Raw genomic sequence first — 26,173 nt, forward strand, 5'->3', positions numbered from 1 at the left:
CGCACACACTGAGAAAATCCTCAAGTCCATACTAGATTCATGGAGTACAGGTGCACTTGTCACATGAACTCTGGTATATCAGAAGCCATAAAATCACACAAGGCAGAGTGCCCTGCGTGACTTGATAATGATGATCCCGCTGAAAGCTTGTACAACACCTACTTTTGCCCACGGCTGTGTAGCTATTAATTTTTTCTCCTTCCTCAAAGTTGCATAAGAATAATGGTGGCTCCTGATAGCATTGCAGAGAGCATAGCTGAGATATTATCAGCCTGTGTGACAGAAGATATAGGCACTTCTTTGGAAGCGTTCATTTCCATTTTAGGTCTACTAAATAAAACTCAGAAAGTGTCCCAAAATATTTTTAATTCTAAATAAACTTTAAGAAAATGGCTCCCTTCAAATTTATATACATTTTATTTACACGTTTTGCTTCTGAATTGGTGACATTTATATGTAATATAAAATCTTTTCCTTGTATATACAGGAAGCTGGAAAATACCATATGAGAGTTACAGTAACAAATGGGGTTTAACTCAGCAGACACCAGCATTTTCCTAGTGCATATTCTTGTCACCCTCTCTCATGCAGCAGAACAACATCCCCTCTTCCACTATGGGCAGAAGGTGAAGGAAGAAAATGAATGCAGGCCAAACTTGCTTCCCTCAAGCTTTTATAAAATATTTAGTGCACTTTCCCATCTCACCTTCTCAAACTGCAGCATATATTGCAATGATGTGTCTGGCAGTGTAGGAAGACAAGCTCTTCAAAGCACCATCAGCAATGTACTGTTTTGAAAAAGATCATGGGGGAGGAGTACCTCTCCAAATCTAATTATGCAAAACAATGCATGTTCTAGATACCAGATTGCCAAAGTTGCTAAAGCAAGGTGGATCCCTCATACACCTTCACAGCTATTTGCTTACTGGAACAGTTTTGGTGTTGACTTGTCTTGTGTACTTAAATGGAGCTGCACTTTATTTTTTATGATTTTATTTTATTTTAATTATTTTTTTTTGCTTTCTCTGGCCACATCACATGCTCAGAAAGATGCCAGTTTTAATGAGTGGTACATATATGGTGTTGGCTTCTAATCTACTGAAAAACAATTAGCAATCCTTTGCTTTTCTAACACAGTAACAACATGGCCTGCATAGTTTCAAGGGTTTTAATGTCTGATGTCTTTTGTGATCATAATCTAGACCTACTCTAAACCTGTTCATAGTTAACTTGGAAGATGTTGCAAAATTTTAACTAATGCATTTTGCACAACATAGATAGCAGACTGTACCTGAGAAAAATGAAGAAGCTAAATGGTACTGTAGACAGTACAGCCTTCCAGAACTGAAGCAGAAAAATTAAACATTGGATGAAACACAACGGAAACTGGTTTGCAGAAGAGTAGGTCAGTGTCCTAACTACTGCCTTGAGAAAATCAACTCTGCCAGTTCCTTCGTGGGCCATCTATCCCTCTCCTTGCCTGTGAAGGAAAATAGTGCAAACTTTCTTAAGTGTCGCCTTATTAATACTTTCCAAATCTTGCCTCTTTTCAGTCTTACATTTCACTTTTTATGAAATAACATACAATTCAAAGCCAGTGAGAACTGTACTTCCTAGAGATTACTCTAGAACTAGGCATTTTATTATTCTGAAATGTTTATATAAACAAACCAAAGAACGGAACTTAGTTTTTCCACTTTAGTTTCAATCTGCAGTATTTGCCTTTTCTATTAAAAAATCTGTTTGCACATGTTCATTTCTCTCTGAAACCTGTTTTTGCAGAAATATCAATTTTGGCTTTTACATTTTTCCACCGATTCTTTTCCTTCCTCCTAAGGGAACAATTCATCCCTCTCTTCCTGCCAAAATGCAGTGATTGCTAACAGAGCTGAAATTTTTTTAGCATACCTTTTTTATTTCAGTCATTTATATAGCTAGATTTATAATGCTCCTAGGATAGTGAAATGTTCACATTTTTAATAGAAAAACAAGCTAAGGCTGAAGTTTCATTGCTTATCACATTAAACACACAAACTTCAACTGCTTCTCATTTTAGCTCATTCTCAAACTATCTACTAAAATTTTTATTACTGATCATCTTCATTATCACTATAAAAACAGTGTCTTCAGTGCCTGATGGCAGAGATCTTGCTTAGACAAGGTGAGCAGAGGTGCAGGCACTGATTTTTTCTCTGGGGACAGCAACAGGACCTGATGGAGCAGCATGGAACTGCATCAGCAGGAGGTCAGGTTGTGTGTTAAGACATGGTTCTTCAACAGTGGGTAAGTTGAGCACTGGAACAGGCTTCCCAGGGCAGTGGTAATGGCCCCAGACTGCCAGAATTCGAGGAGCATTTGGACAACAGTCTCAGACACAAGGTTTGAATTTTGGGTAGTGCTGTGTGGAGCCAGGAATTGGACTGTGGGCCCCTTCCAACTCAGGATATCCTATGACCTTCTTCATTTGAAAATGATCATCACCCTATCCATATTTCTTTAGGTCTGAGCTGACATTTCAAACATCCCATCCAATTTTCTGGATCAAACAAACCACACCATTTTCCAAAATTAATCCAAAGAAAATAGCCAACCAAGGGAACACTCGGTTCAAGTTCAATGTAACTGCAAAAGAAAACAAAACAAGTTTATGAATTTCCACCTAAGACCATAGAAACAATGCGAGAATTCATACTAATTTGTATGCCTAAGAAATCACACAAATCTGTTAACACCTGATTTCCAAAGCTATGCATAAAATTAATATAAAACATTCATCTTCCAGACACACTCTACTCTGCGTTTTGATGATCCACACTGAAATGTCTCAAACTGTAACTGATGGATCTGATGGCTTTAATGCAGTATACAGAAAGAGATGATACTAAGTTGTTTCTTTAGCTCGCTTTATATGAAATCTAAATATCATCACTTTAGGCTAGAGCTTTCTCAATCACACATCTCATATTGATTAAAAAAATATAACAATAGAAATGACTTATCTATCAGCTGCATTTTCTCACACATTCTATACAAATAATGCAGTAACAAAGCAAGAACGTACCTCTAATTGCCTGAGAGTTTGATATCAAGACAAATACTTTTATAAACACAAGGCACAAAGGTGTGTAGTCATGTTCCCATATAACAGCTGGAATTAGCAAAAGCTTTCCGTAGCTGGACAACAGTAATGCCTTGAGAAGTAAAATGAAATCAGACTTCGTTTTTAGCATCTTGGGTCTCCTCCACCACAAGGCAATAAAGATGCCAACCAGAAATGAAGTTTGTTCTAAGAGATAATAAGAGAAGTTGGAAAGAGAAAATGAAGCACCAAAATCAAGTCATTTTTGATACCTTATAGTGAAGTGACACATCTCTAATGCACCTGGGCCACTGCTATTTAAAAGACACATGCAAACACGATCACAATTTGCATCTCCTTTGTTCATTTTAATAGTAATACATTACTACTTAGACCAATTCAGCATTATTACATTCAAAATAATCCTATTGCAAAATTCTGCTTGCAAGACTGTCATACTTGTAATTTATAACATCACACAGCACAGGTATATGAAGCTCTTTTTAACAGAAGGTGAGGTTTTTGTTATTTTCTGTTGGGTATTTTTTTAAAATTCAAATTGTCTGTTAGCCAGTAAAACAGAGCCATCAGTACATTTCCTTTCTGAAAAGGTCCCCAGAAATGAACTCATTCATGCAGCGTAAGGAGGAACACTAAGGTGAAAAAATCATTGAGCTATTCTTCGTACCTTCTCCCTGTGTAACACTGGAACTTACGCAGACATCAGAGCAACTCTCATGACAGCTGTAATAGCTGAATTACTACTGAAATACAAGTTCCAACATTTCTGCTGACATGTAATGAAAACCTACTAGAGCAACATTAGAAAATAAACGATTGAAGTTAGATTCTCAATGTCTAAGGGAAATATTAATTTTTGTCTGCATGTTTGATTTAAAGAATGTCACCTGGAAAAAAAAATGAGAGAATAAAAGCCTTAATGAAAATAAAACAAAAAGTCTCCCTGCCTCTGACTGCAGTCTTAGAGCACAGGAATATTTTCCTTTGTTTGTTTGGTTTTGTTTTTAAAGAGTTGTCTTTCCTTTTTCCATAAATTGTAAGCAAAATCCTACGATAACGAAGCATCTCCCCATGTTACATATTGACTTTAAAATGAGTAAAACCAACAGGGTCATTTTAAATAGATTAATGTAGAAAGAGGAGCACACTGTATTACAGGGAACACAACTGGCAATATATCAGGCAAGAGAATGAGGCACAATGTAAACTGCTGAGAATGCTAATGTGCTTGAAACAATGATCATATATAAAAACAGTATCTGGAGCTTTGCACCTTGGAATAAGGCTGAGCTCTATGCTAGTCTTCAAGCTATTTAAACAAATTAAGACTGGTTTTTAAATAGTGCCACTTTTCAGTGATTTGATGTCAAATGCTGATCATGTCAGTCTGAATATCATATCTGTCTGAACTGTAATCAAGTTTGAAAAATGAATTTGTAACAAATGAAGGCAAATTAGAGAATGTGTGCATAATCATTTAGCCATGCTGGGTTGGACATGACTTCTACTCTATATTACTAATTCTTGCAATGCAGATTTGCTGAAAGACTTATGAAATTATTGAATGCTTAAGAAGCACATTTGATAGTTACATGAAATAATTATTGTTCTTACCTAAAGAAGCTATAGCAAACATTCTATAAAAATCCCATTCCTTGGCATATCTGATTAAGTCATCAGGATCTGTACTTTGGCTAGAATCCTGGAGTTGCAGCCACCTCAGATAAGCTTCACAGAGTAAACAAAATATGTAGAGCTTCCCATGAAACTGAAAAATGAAAGAATAATAAAAACATAAGTTAAAGCACTAATATTTAATAAGAATTTAAAACACATCCCTATATCTCTAAACAAACAACCTCTGAGGATTTTAATATCTGTTTAGAAATACAAACAAATTATTCTGTTGCATCCCTAGTTTCTCAAATAATCTTTTTAACATCAATTCACAAGATAGGAAAATTAGAGAATGTAGAAAATTGCATGGAAGAAAGTACGTAACTGTAGTTTGCAAGGCCTGTTTTCTAACTTCTTTTTTTTTTTTTTAACTGAGAAAGCTGTTTCAATTAGAAATATAAAAACAAAATTGTGCTGTAGCTAATAGTCCTTTGAGATTTTGTGTGTTCTATTCACAATACTAGACCCTTAATCTGGGAACAGGACTGGTTCACCTTGCTGGTATCAGTGGAAGGGAACAGACCCTGAAGTTTACACCTATTCCAACCAATGTATTAAACCTGAGTATTACCTTTAACCTAAAAATTTACAAAGTAGGTGCATAGCAACTTACATTAATCTTTGTATTGAAAAGAATGTGTCTGTATGCTTGTGCTTTACATAAAATTGCATTAATCAAGATGATGACAGGATCATACTCAATGTATTTATCCACAGGTTTCTGGCACGATTTCTGAAAGTCACAAAATAACAAGAATTAGAAAGAAAAGAAAGCAAGAGTTCATGAAATGTTCCTGAGCTTAGCACAAAAGCATAAGTACAAAGTAGCCATTCAATTCTCATTTGTTTTTCCTTAATGTAATCTTTATTTTCAACTGATTTCTAATTCATCCAGAAGAATTGCTTTTTTGCCCTTTGACATTACAGTCAATACAAGCATTCCCATTATAAACCAGAAAGATACACCACCTATTTTTACAGGCTTCAGATTAATACATATCAACAAACTACGAAGGATGTGCATATTTCATTTATCATTTACTTCTTTCAAAAGATATGTTTTATCTTCCTATCCTACCTTTTTCTTCCTTTTGAGAAATAAAAGTATTTTTTTCTTGTTGCATTGTTCCTCCATGCTGATATAGCCCAGTATTTCAATTCATTTTTTATTATTTAACAAACAAATATTAATGCATTTAGAAAACTTGAAATGTAGTTTTCACACACAGATATAGCTGAAAAGTCAGAAATTGCCACTGAGAGGTGGTAAGACATGAAAAAATATACTTCTCGAATGCATCTGTTGGTTCCTGCTGTGCCTACTAGAGGCTATTTCACCCAGCCCACTGGGAATAGGTTGTCATCAGCCACTTCAAACTTATGGAGTAGCCTGGATGGGTGCCCTCTCCTTGACTTGAGCTAATGAGAGGGGGTAACAAAATTACCTTGTTGTACTTGTGATCAGAACAGTCTTAGAAAAGGCTGAACCAGCAGACCCCAGAGGAAAATTGCTTCTAGGGGAGAGCAGAGGAGTAGCAGCAATTGGTCACAGCAGCCACTTCAGCTCAAAAAGGGGCTCTTGCAGAAAGCTGCATGTCTACAGGCCTGCTTTCTTCTGCTACCGATCCTCCAGCTCTGCAACTTGCTTTCTCTAGCTTGTCCTGAGCCAATTCATTCCACTCCCCCAGGCCTCCACATCAGCTGTCATGCTCGGAGTGCAGAAGTCATAGAGTGATCTCTATTTCCATTTTAATGAGCTCACTGCTGGAACACAAATCCACGCACAGCAGCTTTCTGTAACGCTGCCACAGTCAAAAACACAGCATGAGATAACATGAAACTACAGGCAAGCTCCACATCAATTTGACAGTGATTCCTTGTGTCCAAAGTTAACTTTGCCTTGATATTTATCAGAATTACTTTCTGAAAGGTTAAGCATGCAAAAATTTACCAGCAGATTGACTTAAAAGCCCAATATCTATATCAAGAAAAACATCTGAACAAATGAATAAATTGAATAAAGCACCTGAGGAATGCTGCTACCATTAATTAATGTTTCTTGGTCCCAATAAAGAAAAAAGCAAACTCATTTGGATGAGAAAATACTAAGTACAATGACAGTGACAAAGTTAGAAGGAATTAATTCAAAAATATATGCATTAACCAACAGTTTGATGGATCTAAAATTGAAGCCAGAGGGATGGAAGAAAGGACATAATTAACAAAGAAGACAACAGCTGCAGCATTTAATAAGCAAAAAATCTACCACAGAAAAAACTGTAACTATAACTGAAGGCACAGAGAGCAGAGCTCAGCGCTGCACCTCCGCTCCCTGTGAGGAGCTGCAGCCACTATAAAGCCTCTCCTCAGCTTCTCTGTTTTGGGCTGTACAGACCCAGGGCCTTCAGCCACCCCTCACACACCTCACCCTCCAGACTCTGCCCCATCTTGTAGCCCTCCTTTGGATGCTGTCTGATAGTACGTAGGAAGGAGACTGATACAAAGGAACACACAAGCAGCAGTCTCACCTGTAATACCTGCACAGCTACAGCCAGCTACAGCCAAATAAATCTACAGCTGTAAGACTGATGTTTAATTCAGCATACTACTAAACATTTAAAAATCCTATTTTACTTGTGTTGATTTAATGGGAAGAAAAAAAATCGATATCACAAAAAGCAGCCATCTTCAAGGACTTCTCATACAAAGACAGGCCAATACATTCATGCCTGCTTATCTTCTTAAGTTAGATAAGAATCCCGTTCTAAATATAATTTATTTCTATTTGAGCCTTAACTATACAAAGGAAGAGTCCTTTTTGCTGACCCAGCCAGTGACCTGGTCAGCGTGAGGTCACTCAGGGACTTGTGAGATCTACAACACATTTCACTGCAGAAGACTTGCACGTGCACTGACAAACTTACTGGACAAAATGAAGACAATAATTCTGAAATCATGAGGACATCACAGCATTAATAAAACTTCCAGGATGAATTTTTCACCATGCCTGGATTTTGGTTATTTTTTTTCCAGCTAAAAAAAGAGTTATCTCTATATATACTAAAATATCTTCAGCTATCCTTAAGCACCTAGGAAGCAAATGTGACGAAAGCCTGACTTCAGCCAAACCAACATAAGCAAAGGTTAATGCAGTTCACGTACATGTATGTTTATCTTGACAGTTTAAACTAGTTAAAATTATGGAGCTTTATGAACATTGATAATCCACAGCACTTTCAGAGAAGATCAGTATGAGCAGCTCAGCAATGCAGAACTGCTTGCAACCTCACTTTTAAGACTGGGGTGCATTAAAATGGCCCAGCCCAGGCCCATGATGGTACTGGCCTTGTATGACCGTGTCACTGCCTCAATGGATAAGGGAAGAGCCACCAGTGTCATGTAAGGCCTTTGACATGGTACCCCGCAACATCCTTATCTCCAAATTGGAAAGAGATGGATTTGAAGGGTGGACTGTTCAATGGACAAATAACTGGCTGTAGGATTGACTGCAAAGAATGGTGGTCAATGGCTCAGTGTCTGGATGGAGATTAGTGACCAGTGGTGTCCCCCAGGGGTCAGTGCTGGGTCTGATACTCTTTAATGTCTTCACCAGTGACACTGGGATTGAATGCACCCTCAACAAATTTGCTGATGACACCCAAGCTGTGGAATGCAGTTTACACACGAGAGAGATAGGATGCCATCCAGAAGGACCTAGTCAGGCTTGAACAGTGGGCCCAGGTGAACCTCATGACTGCAAGGTCTTGCATCTGGATCAGGGCAACCCTCACTATCAAAACAAGCTAGGGGATGAAAGGATTGAATGCAACTCTGCAGAAGAAGACCTGGGGGTACTGATGGATGGGAAGCTGAACATGAGCCAGCAATGTGCCCTTGCAGCCCAGAAAGCCAACCGTATCCTGGGCTGCAAAAAAAGAAGTGTGGCCAGCAGGGAGAGGGAGGTGATCTTGTCCCTCCACTCTGCATTGGTAAAGCCTCACCTGGAGTGCTGCATCCAGATGTGGAGTCCTCAGTACAGGAGAGACACAGACATGTTGGAGTGTGGCCAGAGGAGGGCCACAAAAAATGATCCAAAGGATGGAACACCTCTCCTACAAGGCCAGGCTGAGAGAGCTGGGGCTGTTCAACCTAGAGAAGAGACGGCTCTGAGAGGGCCTGATACTGGCCTTTCAGTATCTAAAGGGAAGCTACAGGGACGATGGAGACAGACTCTATAGCATATTAACAAAAAGCAACCAACAATCCTTTTTCGTTTTTTTTTGTCCCGTGTAGTATGCAAGTCTGAAGATAGCAGAAATCCATCTTATTACCTTGACTGCTTTCTACCTGAAAATACCTGTTGATGGGTCCAGTTTTCAAATAGTGTCTATTTCTGATTTAAGGGAGGGAATCAAGACTACAACCTCCTCCCCCCCCCCCCCCCCCCCAGGCAAATAAATAAATAATTAACACAGCGTGCTAAGTGATCCAACTTCTCCACACACTACGGAGAAACACACCAGAACTTACCCCAGGCCACAACCTACCCTAAACACTACCCAAGCCAGACAGCTGAATGCTGTGTGGATCATAGAATCGCTCAGGTTGGAAAAGACCTTAAAGATCATCCAACCGCAGAGTCCAACCGCAACCTAACCATACTGCCCTAAGTAACAACCCTAAATCATGTCCCCGAGCACCGCATCCAAACGGCTTTTAAACACATCCAGGGATGGTGACCGCCTCCCTGGTAAGCCTATTCCAGAGCTTAACAACGCTTTCTGTAAAGAAGTTTTTCCTGACATCCAACCTAAGCTTACCCTGGCACAACTTAAGGCCATAAAGCAATAGCTGAAAGCACCGCCACAAACGCCACAGCCGCGCTGCCCCAGACCCGCTCCCGCCCGACTCACGCAGACAGCGATGCGGAGCACGCCGTGCCGGTAGTCGCGGTAGAGCTCCGCCGCTTCCCTACTGCACTCCACGCATCGGTAATCGCCCCGCTCCGCCATCGCACGCCAAAGCACGGCCCGCCCACCGGCACTTCCAACCGCCTCGTTTCCGCGTTCAGAAACGAAAGAAGGACGGTCCTTCACGCGGTGCATACCGGGAGTTGAGGTTTTCTCCCGCCCCCCGGCAGTGAGGCAGCCCAGCGGCAGGACTCCATACCCCACCGGGCAGCGCGGCGGCTCTCTGCTCCGCCCCCCATCTCCTCCCGCGGGAGGCGCTCTTCTCCCCGGGCGCGGTGTGGGAGCGGTGCGCATGCGCCGCGCGAAGATGGCAGCTGCCGGCGGACTCGGTTCCGCGAGGGGGTTGTGGGCGCTGCTGTTAGTGCTAGCCCTGGCCCGGATCGCGGTGGCTCTGACCGAGCAGTACCCGACCCTGTCTCTGCTCAAGCAGGAGCTGCACCAACAGCGCCAGGGTCTGGCGGGGGGCTGCGCCTCGGCGGGCGAGTGGGCAGAGCAGTACTCGGCGGAGTGCGGTGAGTCGGCTAAGCGGCCGTCAGCCCGGGGCTCCGCGCGGCCCTGCGGGCACGGGTTGGGGCGGAGCGAGGCTGCTGGCCGGCCGGCTGCTGTGCGGGGGCTGCCCGCGCTGCGGGGCCTGCTGGTTCTGGGCTGCGTGTGTACAGGGTCGAGAGTCCCCGTACAGAAATGCTAGATCAGGGTAGCGAAAGCTTCTCGGCTGAATTCAGCCCCAGCTCGCTTCACGCTTCAGTACAGACCCGGAAAGACTTTCACCCAGAGCCAAGATGAAATCAGTGTCAGGTGCGAGTTAATAAACAGCAAAGTGTTTTATGGCCTTTCTTGTCCTAGTGAGGCACAGCTGATTGGCTCCGTTGGCAGTGTGTGTAGAAGGTTAGGGTTCGATTTGGTGGAAGATGTTCTTTTAAAGAGCTTGGAGTAACCGGGATCCATCCCTGGTGCTCTGCTTCAATAATCACCTGCGTTCGCTTTTGATATTTACTGGTAATCACATAGCTGGCAATTAAAAACCAGCACAGTAACCCTGAGATAGCAAGGAGTGGGCTGGTACACAGCTATTTAAATCTTACTGCTGAATGAATAGCCAGTTTAAAAGTTCCCTTAAGCTTTCAACTGTTGCTTTAGTTCTCCTTTCCCAGAAGCTGAGAACCTTGTTGTCTCACAGCATTTCTCTTGCAGCCACCACAAGATCTGGGCTACTTTCTTTGCTGTTTGTGCTTTAGGTTGTCAAGAAGCAGTGTTGTACAGCTGTGAGTGTACCTAACCTAACAGGGGTGGAAGGGTCTTTTCCCCCCTATGCATCATGAAGATAGACTGTTATTATGCTCTGCCACCTCATTCAGAAATTCTTTCACTACATTTTCACTGCTATACAGAAAACGCTTCTGGTGGTCATAAGCCACATCTCCATCTTTTCATTTTGACTTGAGAAACTAAGTTTGCTCAGCAGGCCTGATGGATGGCTGCTAGCTGTCACTGACTTAGTGACAGCACCAGTATGGCGCAACTCACGTGTTAATGATGCTGCTGCTGCCTATGGCATGGGAGAGGAAAGTTCTGAGCAACGTTAAAGATAGGGCACAGCTGAAACCTCCCAGCAGCAATGCTTTCGTTCTGGAAACTATGTATGGTGAGCTGCTGTCCTTACAGGGCTTCCCAGCTTTAAACTTTGACCTTCTGCTTTTCACTAAGTCCTGCCTCTGTTGTGTGGCTCAGCTTAGTTCCAAGTTTCTCTTTACAAGGGTTGACTTTATATACTACTTAACTTCCTTATGAGAAGCTGTTGCTTTTTTTTCTTTTTTTTTTTTTGGTCTATGTTTGAGAGAAACGGGGAGTTAGCTAACTGCAGGCTGAGACCTCCATCAAAATCCATGCATAGCGCTTCTTCCAGAAGTTAATGCAAACACTCTCTCCCCATTACCTTTCAAACTTACTGCTACTACTCTTTTTTTAAATGTAATATCTGGTACTTGTGATACAGAATAAAAGAGATAATACTGTCTGCTTGCTTTTTCTTGTTTGCTTTTGCAGCTTTTGAAACTTGTGTTTCAAGTTGGTAGAAGCTTTAGGATCTGAAGACTGAAAAGCTAAATTCTTTTGGGATAGCAGTAAAAGCACCACGTAGATCGGATAGTGACTTCAACGTGGGCTTTTGTTAATTTGTTTCTGGTTTTGTTGTTGCTGTTGCTGTATGCTTGGTTAGTCTCTTTCTTTGCTGTCTTGAGCTGTGTTTGGCTTTCTCTCATTTCTAGGATAGAGTCAATCTTGGGCTTTCTGTAGTGGCATCCTTAGTAATATTTGTGAAAGACTTCTGTATGTTTAGTTTGTTGCTGTTTGCTATATTTTCCCTACTTTTTGTAGTCTTCATTTTGTCTGTTACCTGGATTTCTAGCAGCAGATCTTTCTCTACCTCTTTTCAATTTATCTTCCTCTGTAGAATTGGAATGATGAGTTGAGCTTCAATTTCTTGGACGAGAGATCAGCATCACCATATCAAAGGGTGATATCTACTGATTCCAGTTTTTTTCCCTTTTATTCCTCCCCTAACTTTTTAACCATTTTTTCCCCCCGTGTATTTTTAGTCAATAGCACGAACAGAATAGTGAATGTGAGGAAATATAGTAGTGAAACATATGTGACTTCTTCAGGTATTAATTATCACTCTTTTCCCCTAGATTCATCATTTTTGCAATTCCAGGAATCAGACTGTGACTTAAGAAGCTCTTCATCTTGTGAGTCCTTGCTTTCTCTCAACACAGAAAAAATTCTGGTATGCTATCAAAAATATAACGTGTACAAAACAAATTTAAATAGACTGTTGAACTGCCTTGAACTACATAACTAGTTTGAATTAATTTCAGTCAAATAGCCGTAAGTAAAATGTGTTGATCAGTAGGCATATGTCCCCAAAAGTTCAAGTATGAATCAACTAAAGTTGGTTGTGAAAGAATGGCTCCATAGTACTCCATCATGAGTCTCTAGGGTTCCCAGCAGTTTATACTTATTGAATCTGGTCGGATCTGTCCAGTCTAGGAGTACCAGCAGTTCTTTCTAAGGCAATTAAATATATATTAATTTGTTATAAGTTTCCTTGTTTCAAAAGTATTTTTTGAGTGTACTTTTTTCTTTTTTTGTTTGTTTTAAGAGATCAAGAATACGTTTAATTTGAAGCTGATGCAGTGACAAATTCTCAGTCGCTTCTCGAAGGCAGAAGGCTTGTAGTTTTTTTGCATGTAGAGCTGCAGGATATCTAACTAGTGACTGGATTCAGAATTTGTTGAAGTGTGTATCACCTTCACGTTCTGAGGAGTTAAATACCAAAAATAACTTTCTGAAGTATGTCTTCCGGAAACTGCCTTTGGACAAATGATGATGCAAAAAGATTGGTTTTGGAGGTCTGTGGTTTGTAAATATTTGTGCAATGTAGATTGGTATACCTGTTGAGCCCTGCTTATTCTTCTGTTCTACTTAATTTTTTTTAATTAATGACAAAAGAACTATCCCATTCCATTTTACTGAGTAGGGTGTTAATTCTCTACATTATATTTGAGCTCACACATCATTTCTAGTTTCAACAAAACCAATTTTTAAGAAAAAACATGGTTTGCGAATCTTAAAATGTTGTTTAAAGCTCTGAATTTGAAGAGTGGACTAAGCTTTCTTCGCATTAGGTATACAGGGCAGAAAGTGTTCTTTTGATTTAGGATGGTTACTTTCACACCTGTAGGTCACTGTAATACCTGTCATGCTGTCATGGGTACAAGTGATAGGACTTCTTTTGATTGAAGGAGACAAAAAAAAACGGGAGGAAGACAAAGTGCAGTCTTCTCAGAGATGAAGATAACAATGTTCTCTGAAGTTCAAAGTGTTAGACTGTTAGACTATCTTCTGTAAAGTAGAATATGCAGAGACGCACAGTTTACCCGAAGCAAAAGATCTGAACTCTGAGAGAAATTCATTTTTCCATTCTTACGTCTTAGGACAGTTTTGAAGGCTTTTATTTAATAAGCATTTTGAATTTTCTTAACATGTACTCCTCTGGTAGGCTTGCAGCTATCTGTGGAATACAGTTATGAAGATGAACAGGGTACAGTATTTCTGTATTTTAGTTTTTGTCTGTGGCAAAATTGTTTTCCATAGATACGCTATTTGAGGAACATAAACTTTAATCTTTGTTCAGCCTGCTGTAGTTTCATCCATAAATATAGGTTGTTAGAAGAGGACAGCCTTTTTCCTTTAATACGGCACTGCAAAGTTAAGCTTGTCTTTTATTGCTGGAGCCATTTTCTTTTCAGTGTTTCATTTGGTTTTACTTTTCCATAGTACTCTTACCTTTGAAGAGACAAAGAAATTATTAATGGGGTGAAGAAGCTTTCCTATGAGGTGGAACGTGTTAAACTTATACAACTTCATCTTAGTTGTAGTACAGAAATGGCAACCACCACTGATAAGGTCCTTTAATCTGAAATGTTTGGCTAGCCTTATGTTAGAAAGGACAGCAGAATCTTACTGAATAACAGTTTTTCTCCCTGCAGAAGACTGGGACTGTATTTGTTTTCATTTACAGCAATCACATTGGTCTTAACATTTTGATTTAAAGTATTCTCTGTTAAATTTCTGTTAAATTATTTACCATTGTTTGCTAAACACTACAAACCATGATGTTTTACAGAGTCAAGCAAAGTCACTTGCAGAGCAAAAGAGATTTCCATTCGCTACTGACAATGACAACACAAATGAAGAATTAGGTAAGCTATCTTATAAGGTTTGTGCAAGTGAATTGCATGCTCACTGGTAGCACTGAATATTTTGAAGCTAAACTAACAATTCCGAGGTGATACATTAATTTAGAATGATCCTAAAAAGCCTAGAGAGTTTTCTTTGGGGTCTTCCCAAGAATCCTTCCTGCTATGATCACTGGAATTCTTCACTGCATCTGTTTATGAAAGCGATTCAGAAATCATCATTAAATCCTATTAAACAGTGTCAAATATATTTCCCCTTTTCTGTCATTACTGATGTCTAAAACTATTCAAGCATCCTGAAAAATTTACCCGTAGGATGTGGTTTCTGTCAAGCATAGATCCATACATTCTTCCCATCAACACAAGTAGCAATTTTTGTCCTTTTGCAATCCACTACTTGCTGATGTTTTTTTCAAAGTACACTTGGGGCAGAAGATGGGGGCATTTCAAATAAATCAACGAGGAATACTTTTCTCGAAAACTTTGAGGAAGAAGTTGTTCTGATTCTCCAAATGCGTTCTCATCAGAAGCAGAGGTACTATGAGGGAGCAAAGGGATTACTGAGAGTGTGTTTCAAGGAAGACAGCAGACTATTCTGTATAACGTCAAGGGGAGACTTTACTCATAATTTGTCTAAGAAAGTGAAAACAATTGAGTGTACTTTTGTTGATCTAACTTCTGTTTTCAAGGATTTATCTAGCAAAACCTGGGGGCTTCATCTCTTTTTCATTTATCCAGCAAACCTAAGTATACTCATAGAATTGTTCAGGGTATCTGAACTTCCATCCAGCAGAAAAAAAAAAATAAAAATGATGCCATTAATACCTGCTCTGTGGACTCAAGATTATACCAGGTGGTCCCAGTTCCTGTGTTTGGTCTGTAGGCTGGCACCTACGCATTGCCAAAAGATTGTGGTTCTGCCTGTCTGAAGAATAAATATCTTTGTCCTGTAAAAATATTTTTGTTCTAATTGGCTTATTTATCTCCTTATGGTTGAGTAGGTAATTGAGCTGATAGACCTCATACATTATGCTTGGATTACTCCTAAAACTAATTAGAAGCATGGGGAAAGGCAAATCCCAGTGCTCAGTTCTACTGTCAGCTGTTGATGTGATCTTCATGGAGAAAAGTTTTACCTTTCATGGTTATAGTCTGTAAAATGCTTGGTTCATGTGGGCACTGTGCGCAGATATTAGTCCAGAAATAAGAACTGTGAGAGATTTAGGACTGTTTATTTTAGCATATCATAGATATTCAGCTGTCACAGCTGAACTTCGGTTACACAAGCACAACAACTTTTAAGTCTTATGACCTGACTGTTTTTCTGTCTTCTGGGGATTATAGGATCATAGAATCCTTAGAGTTGGAAGGGACCTTTAAAAGCCATCTAGTCTAACTTCCCTGCAATGAATAGGGGCACGCACAGCTCAATCAGGGCTGGATCCAGCTTCGCCTTGGTCAGTCTCCAAAGAACAAACAGGTTTCTAAAAACAGTTGTCGGTTTCTTTATTAAATACTTGGATTCTACTCTAAAGTAAGAATGCAAAAAACTTTAAACCTTTCATATCTTAAAAATAGGTAAAGATTGTGCTTTTCAATCTCATCATAAAAACTACAGAATCACTTCAGTTTTTCTCAATACTTCTTGTGAAGGAAAAAAATTATGAGCTAGTAAAGTTGAGCAAAACATGTTCAAATGAGTAAAATCGAATTCTTTCTAAATTAAGTGTCAAAAAAGTATTCATGTTAGCCAAGTTCACAACTTGAGGGGTCATCTAGGGCCATCAAATGGAGTCGTGGTGTCTTTTCTAGTGCCAAGTACTTTGGACGCTAACGTGAACTCTTTCCTGTACAGCTTGTAAAAAGGAGGGTGGTAATGCAAATACAGAACTCAAAACAATTCTGATGAAAGTAATCCAAATTGAATAATTAACAAATGGTAGGTAATGGTTAAAGAAAACAATTTTTAGTGGTGATTTAGAAAACCCTTGGCCTGTCTTCCTCTTCAATGCAATATAAGTACTAATATAGCTTACAACTTGGTTGTATTTAATATATGTATTTTAAAAAAACCCTGTTTTTTGATGTTTTACTGACACTTGTAATTTTTTGTTAGCAATTGCTTATGTGTTGATTGGCAACGGCTTGTATGATGAAGCCATACGACAATTTTCAACAATGCTGCAGGTAAGTTTTCTTTTTGGGCTTCTTAAGTAAAATATAGCATTAAAAGGAAAAAAAAAAAAACCACTTCATTAAATTATCTACTACAACTTATGGCTTTTACCAAAACAGGTGTTGAATTAAGGTTTTTAAAGTGAGAGCAATTGCTCTGTTATTTGTTCCTTTTTTTTTGCATCCAAACGTAACCAGGCTCTTAAAGTCGGGTGATTCATATCTCTTTTGGTGGTTATTTTTCTCATCTGTAGGAATAATGTTTTTATGACTTCCTGAAGAAAGGATATCTTCAGAAACTGACAGGTGCAAAATTGAAGCTCCTTTAATTTCTGTCTTAGGGTGTAAGCAGAGATCTTTTTAATTTTTGTGTGCGTGAATGTGTGTGGGTGGAGGTGGGCTGCAGTTGTTACTAGTAACATAAGCAGAAAACTAAATGAGATCATTTGTTGGTAGTGTCAAATATCCTGCTGTGTTCTCAGTGATATTCTGAGTCTTCTATGAATGTAGGTAGCCACATAAGAACAAACAAACAAACAAAAAAATAACAAAACACCTAAAGCTGATTTCACACTACTGTATTTGCCTGGCTAAGAACCTGTGACTACTAGAAGTATGTGCCTGGTTTTTGTTCTAAACTGATTGTAGTACACAAATGTAAGTGATAAGTAGGAAATAATACTGTGTATTTCAATTCAAATCATGTATGGCTCATATTTAAATTGAGTGAAAGTATAGCAGTTCAACAAAATAATTGTAGGGAGCTTATCAGAGGGCAAAAAAGGTTTGAAGCAGTTTTTTTTTTTTTCCTCAGGTATATAGAGATCTGCCATTGGCTTGTTTCTTGTATGAGGAATTATTTAATTTGCTTGTCTTTCTAATGACAAATTGTGCTTCCAAAAAGCACTGTAATAATAAAACACTTCCTGCATTCTTTTGAGTAAGAAGGTAAAGTGTCAAGATAAGCAAGATACAGGAACTCTAGAAAGTTGCTGTGAAAACTGTGTGTATAATAGAGTAGATTTGTGAGGCACGCATTTAGTTTGAAATCATGATATGATTGGATGCCTCAGAGAATGTAAACTGATTGTGATTTCTCTTGTCTTCCATAATTTTAATAAACACAAAGCAAATATTAGAACACTTAACAGAACAAAACAGTCATGTTTAATCACTGTATTAAAAGTAGAAAAGTTACTGAAGCTGACATTGACAAGTGTACACTTGGAATCAGCTGAAGTCTGGCCAACTGTCAGTACTGGTTATACTACTTATCTGTTGTTTAGTCAATGAAGTAGTTTGTTTCCTGGCATTTGTCCCAGGTAAATGAGACCAGACCTATTCTACAAACTGCTGTAGCACAGCTGTGTACCTGTTTGCAGTTATGGTGTGTGATTCCTGACTGACTTTTAGAAAAACAATGACAGTATAGACATAATTGTGCCAGGAAAACCTTCTTGCAATTGTAATTCTTCATATTTGGATGGGAAACTGTGGCTGGATTAAATTTTATTGGACAAGATTTTTTACTGCTAGAATCCATCAGAATCTAAACTCATTTCTTTTCTTTTTTTATAAAACTAAATCATAAACACAACTAGAAGAAAGGAATATAAAGGTATACCTTTATCTCTTCTGTATTTTGCTCTTGGGTGCTTTTGCTATAAATTGGTGTTTAAAAAAAAAAAATAATAATAACCCTATGTGGATAGCATTATTTCTCATAAATCTCTTCTTTTTCATCAGATTAATGGAGACGTTTAGCTCGTTTTCCTGACAAATAATTCCTCAACAATTCCAGTAAATTAAATTGGAAGTTGTGAGCACGTGAAAGTATAGGTTGTAACACAATCAACTTAATATCTTTGTCTGGCAACTGTGATTGTGTATCGCTTACTGGTTAATGCTAACAAGAGTTAAACATACTCTGAAGTAAAATGCTTATTTTTTAACTGACTGTAGTACTTGCTTATAATCTAACAGGAAGAACCAGAGCTGGTTAGTGCAATTTATGGACGAGGGATAGCGTACGGAAAAAAAGGACTCCATGTAAGTAAATAATTATTGAAAGTAAAACTTAATGAATTATTTGAATCTAAACTATAAGAAGGCCTGTCATAGGAGGAAGAGCTAGATTGATTAGAACTTGATAGGTACGTACCGAATTGCTTTGTGCTGTCTTGCTATAGTGGTGCTGAAGTACTCCACCTCCTCTCAGTAGATACTCAGTAACATAGTGATCTCTTGGCATAGAATCATAGTATCATTTTGGGCTGTACTGCTTGGCTCATGGGTACATTATCTTTGTATGAGTGTGGAAATAAAGCAACGTGAAGCAAGGGTGCTAAAGGAGAATATAGGTCCAATTGTGAGTGGTGAATAGTAAGGTTGAGGTCTGGGAGCCACATCTACTGGAAAGCATTAACTAAAAAGGTAACAAGCAAAATCTTCTAAGAGATGGTTCTTTCAATTTAGTTTTAGTTGAATTTAGTTTCGTATCTTGTCAGTGTTTAGAAATGAAGAAGCAACATGGAATGACCATTAGCTCTTGCAATCCTGTAGGCTTTGTATTGCTTCTTGATTGCCACACTTCATGAAATTTGTATTTCTTTTACTTTGTTCAAAAAGATTTGAAATAATTTTATTTAGGGCTGCTCAAAAATTTCTTGAGCAAAAGTAAGTTTTAAACTAACTTGAGTTTCTGTAGCTCATGATTAAGTTGTTTCTGAATATTATAGGGGGAAAATAGCTGAATTCAAGTTCTTGAAAATTAACTTTGTGCAGGATCTTTTATTCTAATAGTAATCAGCAATTACAGTTGCTGATGGGAGATTAAAATCTCTCATATTTGCACATTTTTAACACCATTGTAGTTTGTTGAGTTATATTGGAAGTTTGGACAGTTCTCCTTCATAAAAGATGGCTTCTGTGAACAATACATACTGTTGAATTACAAAAAGATGGTGATTAGCACCTTGGAAATGTCTTTGCCTTAAAAAAGATGAATTAAATCTAATTGAGAACTTGCTATATAGCCAGTTTTTTGGTTTTGTTTTTTTTTCTTTTTTGTAGCTGAAGTAACTGCTCCCATCCTACAATTTATTGAGGGATGTATAAAAACTTAAACTAGATACTGATGTCATCAATCTGTTCACTGGAACTCCTAACATTAAGTTATAGATGGTACTCATGAAAACACTGTTATGATTTCATGTGAGAGCTTGATCCAGCTTTCCTCCCAAGAAAGATAACTGGATCTGTAAGCTCCATGTTTATGCAGTTACATAAATGAGCTACTAGAAGGGAAACACACAGTTGATACGTACAAGCAGTTTGTTTCTGTAGGAGTTTTTTCAGTTATTTGTTGTGTACTGCACGTTAGTCTTGTTAGCGGAGGTGTGTAAGGCATCTTTACCAAATTAGTTTTTCTTTGGTCTTTGCAGTGTATTACTGTTGGCATGCACAGTTGTTTACCTTGTTTTTCTCTCATTTCAGGATATGAAAAATGCTGAACTTGCTCTTTTTGAGCTTAGTAGGGTAATCAGTCTAGAGCCAGATCATCCTGAAGTATTTGAACAGCGAGCAGAAGTGAGCATTTTTTTCTCTTTTCATCCTTTTGGAAGTCATTGCTGTTATATAGTGTTTTCAGTGTAATTTCTGGAATGTTTACCTTTAAAATTAAACATGGCATTATACTGTAGCCAATGGAACAGCACTATGTGTTGCAGCTTATTGTTAGTACAAGTTGGCAAAATACCCACCACACAAAGAACAAATTTTTAATCAAATGCTTTGATTTTATGTTTATGAATATAAATAAAATGTCATTCAGAGATGCAAATAATTGTTATTCAGCCAGTTAAGCTATCGAAAATGGATTTCAAGAAGTTGAGTAAGATAACTCAAGAGCATGCTTAACTCAAAATAATGCATATTAATAGTAAATGCCATAATATGAAATAGTAAGTCATAGTTTTCATGTTTTTAATTGCTTTTAATACATTTTATAGTAATGTTTATCTAAAAGATGTGAAAGGTGTTCATTTGAAAGGAAAATGGACAACTTTTGGGTGGAATGTTTTGCCTTTATTGAAAAGGATTATGAGAACATCTTAATTACTTTTCCAGTTGATTATGTTGGGATTCTTTGAAATACAGTATTTTTCTTTGACTTATTTTTATTTGAAATACTAAGTTTCTGTAAATAGTGGTGATAATGAAGTACAGTTGTATCCCGGGGGAAAATGTTTTCAGATGTTCCATTTTATTTATAAGAGTTTTGTTTTATTTTGTTTTGTTTTAAAAAAAAGCACTGAAACATATATGTTTATTTCCTTCTTAGATACTTTCCCCACTGGGACGAATCAGTGAAGCATTATCTGATCTCACCAAAGCCATACAGTTACAACCATCAGCACGGCTCTATCGACACAGAGGTACCCTGTACTTCATATCTGAGGTTAGTAGATTTGGGGGATCCTGTTTGGTTCTGGTTGTGTGGGTATTTCTGTTGCTATCTTTCTTTGCTTTTAGTACCAGCTGTTACTGTAGTTCAAGAGCATCTTTGGTATTTAAATGAAAAAAAAACCCAACAACAGAAGTCCTGTTTTTTCTGTGTTTAATTTTGCAGCAGTTCAGAGGTATTCAGTTGTTTCATGTGCTTATCTATTTAATGCAGAGAGAAGCTGTATGGTTTACTTTAACTGCACATTTCTAATTATTTTGTTCATTCAAGAAATCAGATATAGATGTAGTTTGTTTTGATTTATAACCTACAGCTACGTGTAGGCAGTATTTTAGATATCAGTTTCAAAAGGAAAAAAGATATGGCCAATGCAATAATTGCCATGTGTCTCGATAAGTAAATAAATACAAAAATTCTAATATTCTATTTTGTTGTCTCACTCGTTAGAGATATGTTATTTGTTTTACACTAAGGATTGTCTGAATGCTGAATAGCTGATAACTCACTTGATTGTGATCTCACTTTCTGTCTGGCTATTTTTTCAGTTTTCTGTTTGTCATATAGCACTTGCTGAATATCAGGTTGGAAATGTTATGATGTGTTTCTCGTTCTTTGATATTTTGTGTGGCAATTGTTGCTGCTTAACCCTGAGGCTAACTTTCTATATCAAACAAAATTTTATAGTTTAATTTTATGAAGATACAAATTTGTGTTCCTCTTCATTTGTATTTTTCCTCTGTCATCTGAAATGTGCTTTATTGTAGGATTATGCAACAGCCCATGAAGATTTTCAGCACTCACTGGAACTGAACAAAAACCAGCCTATAGCTATGCTTTATAAAGGCTTAACATTTTTTCACAGAGGACTTTTGAAGGTAAATTAGTATTAAATAATAGTTTACATAGAACAAGCTAGATGTTGATATAGTTTTTTCTCACACAAAGTTTTTTTTTTGAGGCATAAGAGTACAAGCAAAATGAAAATGCAATTGCTTTTGGTTCCATTGCTAACAATGTAATGCTTCATAATATAACGTAAGTTCTGGTGACCTTGCTGGATATTGATGAATATCCAGTGCATAACTGATGATGTGTTTATGTAGTGCTTTCAGAGATGTTTGTATTTGGCATCCCTAAGATCTCTATGACTTTTTTCCATTTTTTTCCATGGAATGAAGACTCCATAGGGGTTGGGGATGAAGAGGAAATAATGCTAAATTATTCCTTGAATGGGCTAGAAGAGGATCAAGGGAACTGCTAATATTATGTTGGTGTCTTTACAGGAAGCCATTGAATCTTTCAAAGAAGCTCTGAAACAGAAAGCAGACTTCATAGATGCCTATAAAAGTCTAGGACAAGCCTACAGGTAATGACAGTCAGAAATAGTTTTAAACTCTTTTTCTATATAATTATTTAAAATGTGCTCCTAAATTTCACACATTTGTTACAAATCCATACAGAACTGCATGTATATTTGGTGGGTTCTCAGGCCGGTATGGCATGTCAGGTGTTCAGTATGAATTATTTCCAGATTTCCTTTATAGTTTTAATTCAGTTACCAGGAGCTCCTGATCAAAGGTTAGGTGAGTAGCAGATACTTAGTATACCTAAATCATGTCACAGATCTTTTCTTTAACAATGAAAACACTTAGTATAAAATATGTTTTTGTATTTCATTTGATTATTGTGCTACTTAAATTTATGAACAACACACTGTATTGTGAATGTGGCTTCTTTTGCAGTAGTTGTCTGTTAGATCCTTTATAAGTTTATCACAACTGCTATTTTGAGAATTAATCTTGCTAGGCTATTTTTAATGTAGTCATGTAGTTACTTTCACTATCAATTAGAGGAAAAGAAATTCCAAGCTTGATTTAAGTAGTACTCACATTAATAAAAAAAAAAAAAGTTACATAAAAAATGATTTTTTACTGTTGAATGAAATGTGTTACTCTAAAGGTGGTCTGCAGATAACTGTTAAGGAGAAAAATATGCATACCTTGTAGATGAGAAGATAAATTAATTGTCAACTGATAATCTCTGCATGCTGTAGTTCTTTCCCCAACCTGCTGTCTCTTGTCAGCTCTTTATTTCATATTTTAATTTATTATCTTTGGACATTGCTGATCTACAATGTGGATGCTGCTGCTGCAAGAATGTATCTTAAGGGTTTATTTAGGCAGAGTTGATACAAAAGTGTTAATTACAGATTTTTAGTTACATAATTGTGCTCTTTTTCTTCGGGCTGTATGCTTCCTTTGGCATACAGAACATGCATTAATCCACTGCTTTCAGTGAAAACATTTGTTGTAGAATCATTGAATATCCTGAGATGGATGAAGAATCCACCCATAAGAATTGTTGAGTCCAACTCCTTGCTCTATACAGGACCACCCAAAAATCAGGTCATATGTCTGAGAGCCTTGTTCAGATGCTTCTTGAATGCTGGCAAGCTCAGTGCCATGACCACTGCCCTGGGGAGCCTGTTCCACACCTCAACCACTTGCTTTGGTCACTAAAAAAACAGTTGCAGAATTCTTGCTTTGCTTAAGGAAATTTTCCCATGATATTGCATTCCTTTTTAATGATATCGACTGTGGACACGAAAACAACTTTTTTTTTTTTTTTTCCCTTCTGTATTCCTCACTTTACGCTTTATGGAACTTTTTAGGGAACTTGGAAACTTCGATGCTGCTACAGAGAGCTTCCAGAAGGCTTTGCTGCTAAATCAAAATCATGTCCAAACATTACAGCTGAAAGGAATGATGCTTTATCATCATGGTAGCTTAGATGAAGCGCTGAAGAATTTTAAGGTATGCAGTGGAAGGCCATAAGTTAAAAAATTTAAAAATGCTTTAACGAGGAGTAGCAAACAAGAAATGTTTTAAAAAAAACACGAGGTTTTACATTCTGAATGCAAAAATGATTGTGTATTTGTACTAAAACAGTTTTGAAGTCTGTTGTATAAAAAAAAAAAAAAGAAAAAACGTTAAACCTTAGAGTTGAAAACTGGAAATGAAATTTGGCTGAAACAAAGATACTTCATCCAACTGCAGGATGAATTTCTGAAAACCAAGCACTAGTTGAAAGTTTGGTATTTTTTTGCTAATAATACTTTACTTTGAGTTGAAGCCTAATGTTTTTTTTTTTTTTTTATAATTGAGGAAAGAAAGTATTTAGTCTTCTTTCTAATTTTACAATTGAGGAAAGAAAGTATTTAGTCTTCTTTCTAATTTTACAATTGAGGAAAGAAAGTATTTAGTCTTCTTTCTAATTTTAAGCTTAAATTTTCAGTGTTTACATATATATTTTTTTTTACTTATTTCCTTTGTTTGAAACCACTGTCACTATACAGTGATCTGTGTAGCTTGCAAAAAAAGTCAACAGTGTGTGTTTCTGTAGAAAAAACGAAATCTTGCTTCTTCCTGTGCACGTTAAGTAACAGACTCATTTTGTAGGCAAAACAATAAAATATATGTTGATCATATGTTCATATCCTAAAAAAAAAATACCTGAAATGAGATGTCTGAGTGTTTCACTTCCTGAAGGAATCGTAGAATGGCCTGGGTTGAAAAAGATCACAATGATCATCTAGTTTCAACCACCCTGCTGTGTGCAGGGTTGCCAACCACCAGACCAGGCTGCCCAGAGCCACATCCAGCCTGGCCTGGAATGCGTACAAGAATGGGGCATCCACAACCTCCTTGGGCAACCTGTTCCAGTGTGTCACCACCCTCTGGGTAGAAAAACTTCCTCCTAACCTAAATGTCCCCTGTCTCAGTTTAAAACCATTCCTCCTTGTCCTATCACTATCCATCCTCATAAACAGCCGTTTCCCCCTCCTGTTTACACACTCCTTTCAAGTACTGAAAGGACACAATGAGGTCTCCCTGGACTTTTCTCTTCTTCAAGCTAAACAAGCCCAGTTTTTTCAACCTTTCCTCTTAGGAGAGGTGCTCCAGCCCTCTGATCATCTTAGTGGCCCTCCTCTGGACCCGCTTCAAGAGCTCCACATCCTTCCTGTACTGGTGGCCCCACACCCAGATGCAGTACTGCAGATGGGGCCTCACAAGAGCAGAATAGAAGGGGACAATCGCCTTCCTCTCCCTGCTGGCCATCCCTTTTTTAATGCATCTCAGAACACAGTTGGCAGCGCTTATCGCAAGGAGTGCTGTGTCAGCCATTACATGTATCTCTTCGATAAAGCAATTTGTGGATACTGGTGTAATTGAAAAGATGTTTAAACTTTTAAGGCAAATATGCTTTTCTAAAGAGATGTAACTGTTGGAAAAAGAATCATAGTAATACTGAGTGTTTGAGTATAGACTTGCTCTGTGTTTAACATACAGTAAATATTTAACTAACATAATGAAGTACTGTAATGCATGAACTAGGGAAGATAGGGATTGAAGAAGTGACATGACAAAAATGTTGAACTATTAAAAAATACCCCATTATTAGTATCATCAGGAATGGTTTTTTTTCCTAGTTGAATGAATCTAATGAAACCAATGCTATTACCATTAGTGCAAACATGATCTACCTTCATAACAATGAAAGTGAGATAGAAAGCACGTTTACATTGGCAATTTCTTTTGTTTTCTTTAGTGAAGCTAGTAGTTTTCTGTCTTAAGAATTTGATCAGCATCTCTTGAAAGAGAATTTTGATGTAATATGGAACTTAATGAAAAGATCTATTGATTATTAGTGAAGATCTTACTGAACAAGTTAGTTTATTTGAAGACATTCATTCTTTCTTGATCTGTGGATGTTTTGTTCCTTTAATCTCTTAGAGGTGTCTACAGCTAGAACCATACAATGAAGTATGTCAGTATATGAAAGGACTCAGCCATGTTGCAATGGGACAGTTTTATGAAGGCATTAAAGCTCAGACTAAAGTTATGTTAAATGATCCACTACCAGGCCAGAAGGCTAGCCCAGAGTATCTGAAAGTGAAATATCTCCGAGGTGAGTTGAAATTTTTGTTTGTTAGTTTTGTTGTTTTTTTTTCTTCATTCCTCTGAAAATG

At 37.8% G+C, this 26,173-nt stretch overlaps 2 protein-coding genes across 3 annotated transcripts in view; one reads left to right on the plus strand and one right to left on the minus strand.

The window, feature by feature from the left end:
* Positions 1–398: 398 nt before the first annotated feature.
* ARV1 (ARV1 homolog, fatty acid homeostasis modulator) lies at positions 399–9,815 on the minus strand. The gene is made up of 5 exons (XM_042895265.1): positions 9,691–9,815; positions 5,391–5,510; positions 4,715–4,868; positions 3,062–3,286; positions 399–2,622 (listed from the first exon to the last, which is right to left on the minus strand). Exons 1-5 carry the CDS (start codon positions 9,787–9,789, stop codon positions 2,516–2,518), a joined length of 705 nt encoding a protein of 234 aa, XP_042751199.1. The 5' UTR covers positions 9,790–9,815; the 3' UTR covers positions 399–2,515.
* Positions 9,816–10,027: 212 nt separating this feature from the next.
* Positions 10,028–26,173, plus strand: part of TTC13 (tetratricopeptide repeat domain 13) — a 37,127-nt gene continuing 20,981 nt past the window's right edge. For both annotated transcript variants that reach the window (XM_042888603.1, XM_042888611.1), the window contains exons 1-11: positions 10,028–10,259; positions 12,435–12,529; positions 14,432–14,507; positions 16,621–16,691; positions 18,663–18,728; positions 20,175–20,267; positions 21,022–21,138; positions 21,909–22,019; positions 22,428–22,510; positions 23,816–23,957; positions 25,938–26,112. In XM_042888603.1, coding sequence (XP_042744537.1) covers positions 10,040–10,259; positions 12,435–12,529; positions 14,432–14,507; positions 16,621–16,691; positions 18,663–18,728; positions 20,175–20,267; positions 21,022–21,138; positions 21,909–22,019; positions 22,428–22,510; positions 23,816–23,957; positions 25,938–26,112 — 1,249 coding nt within the window. In that variant the 5' untranslated portion in view covers positions 10,028–10,039. The remainder of the gene's footprint in view (positions 10,260–12,434; positions 12,530–14,431; positions 14,508–16,620; positions 16,692–18,662; positions 18,729–20,174; positions 20,268–21,021; positions 21,139–21,908; positions 22,020–22,427; positions 22,511–23,815; positions 23,958–25,937; positions 26,113–26,173) is intronic.

Source organism: Lagopus leucura, unplaced genomic scaffold (genome assembly GCF_019238085.1).
Source record: "Lagopus leucura isolate 7727_CA_CO unplaced genomic scaffold, USGS_WTPT01 Super-Scaffold_73, whole genome shotgun sequence".
In the NCBI taxonomy this organism is placed as follows: Eukaryota; Metazoa; Chordata; class Aves; order Galliformes; family Phasianidae; genus Lagopus; species Lagopus leucura.

Coding starts and splice junctions, on each gene's coding strand:
- ARV1 (XM_042895265.1), bottom strand. CDS start 9,789: ATGGCGGAGCGGGGCGATTACCGATGCGTGGAGTGCAGTAGGGAAGCG. Junction 3,287..4,714: donor GTTTGCTATAGCTTCTTTAG/GTAAGAACAATA, acceptor ATTATCTCTTAG/AACAAACTTCATTTCTGGTT. Junction 2,623..3,061: donor AAACTCTCAGGCAATTAGAG/GTACGTTCTTGC, acceptor TTTCTTTTGCAG/TTACATTGAACTTGAACCGA.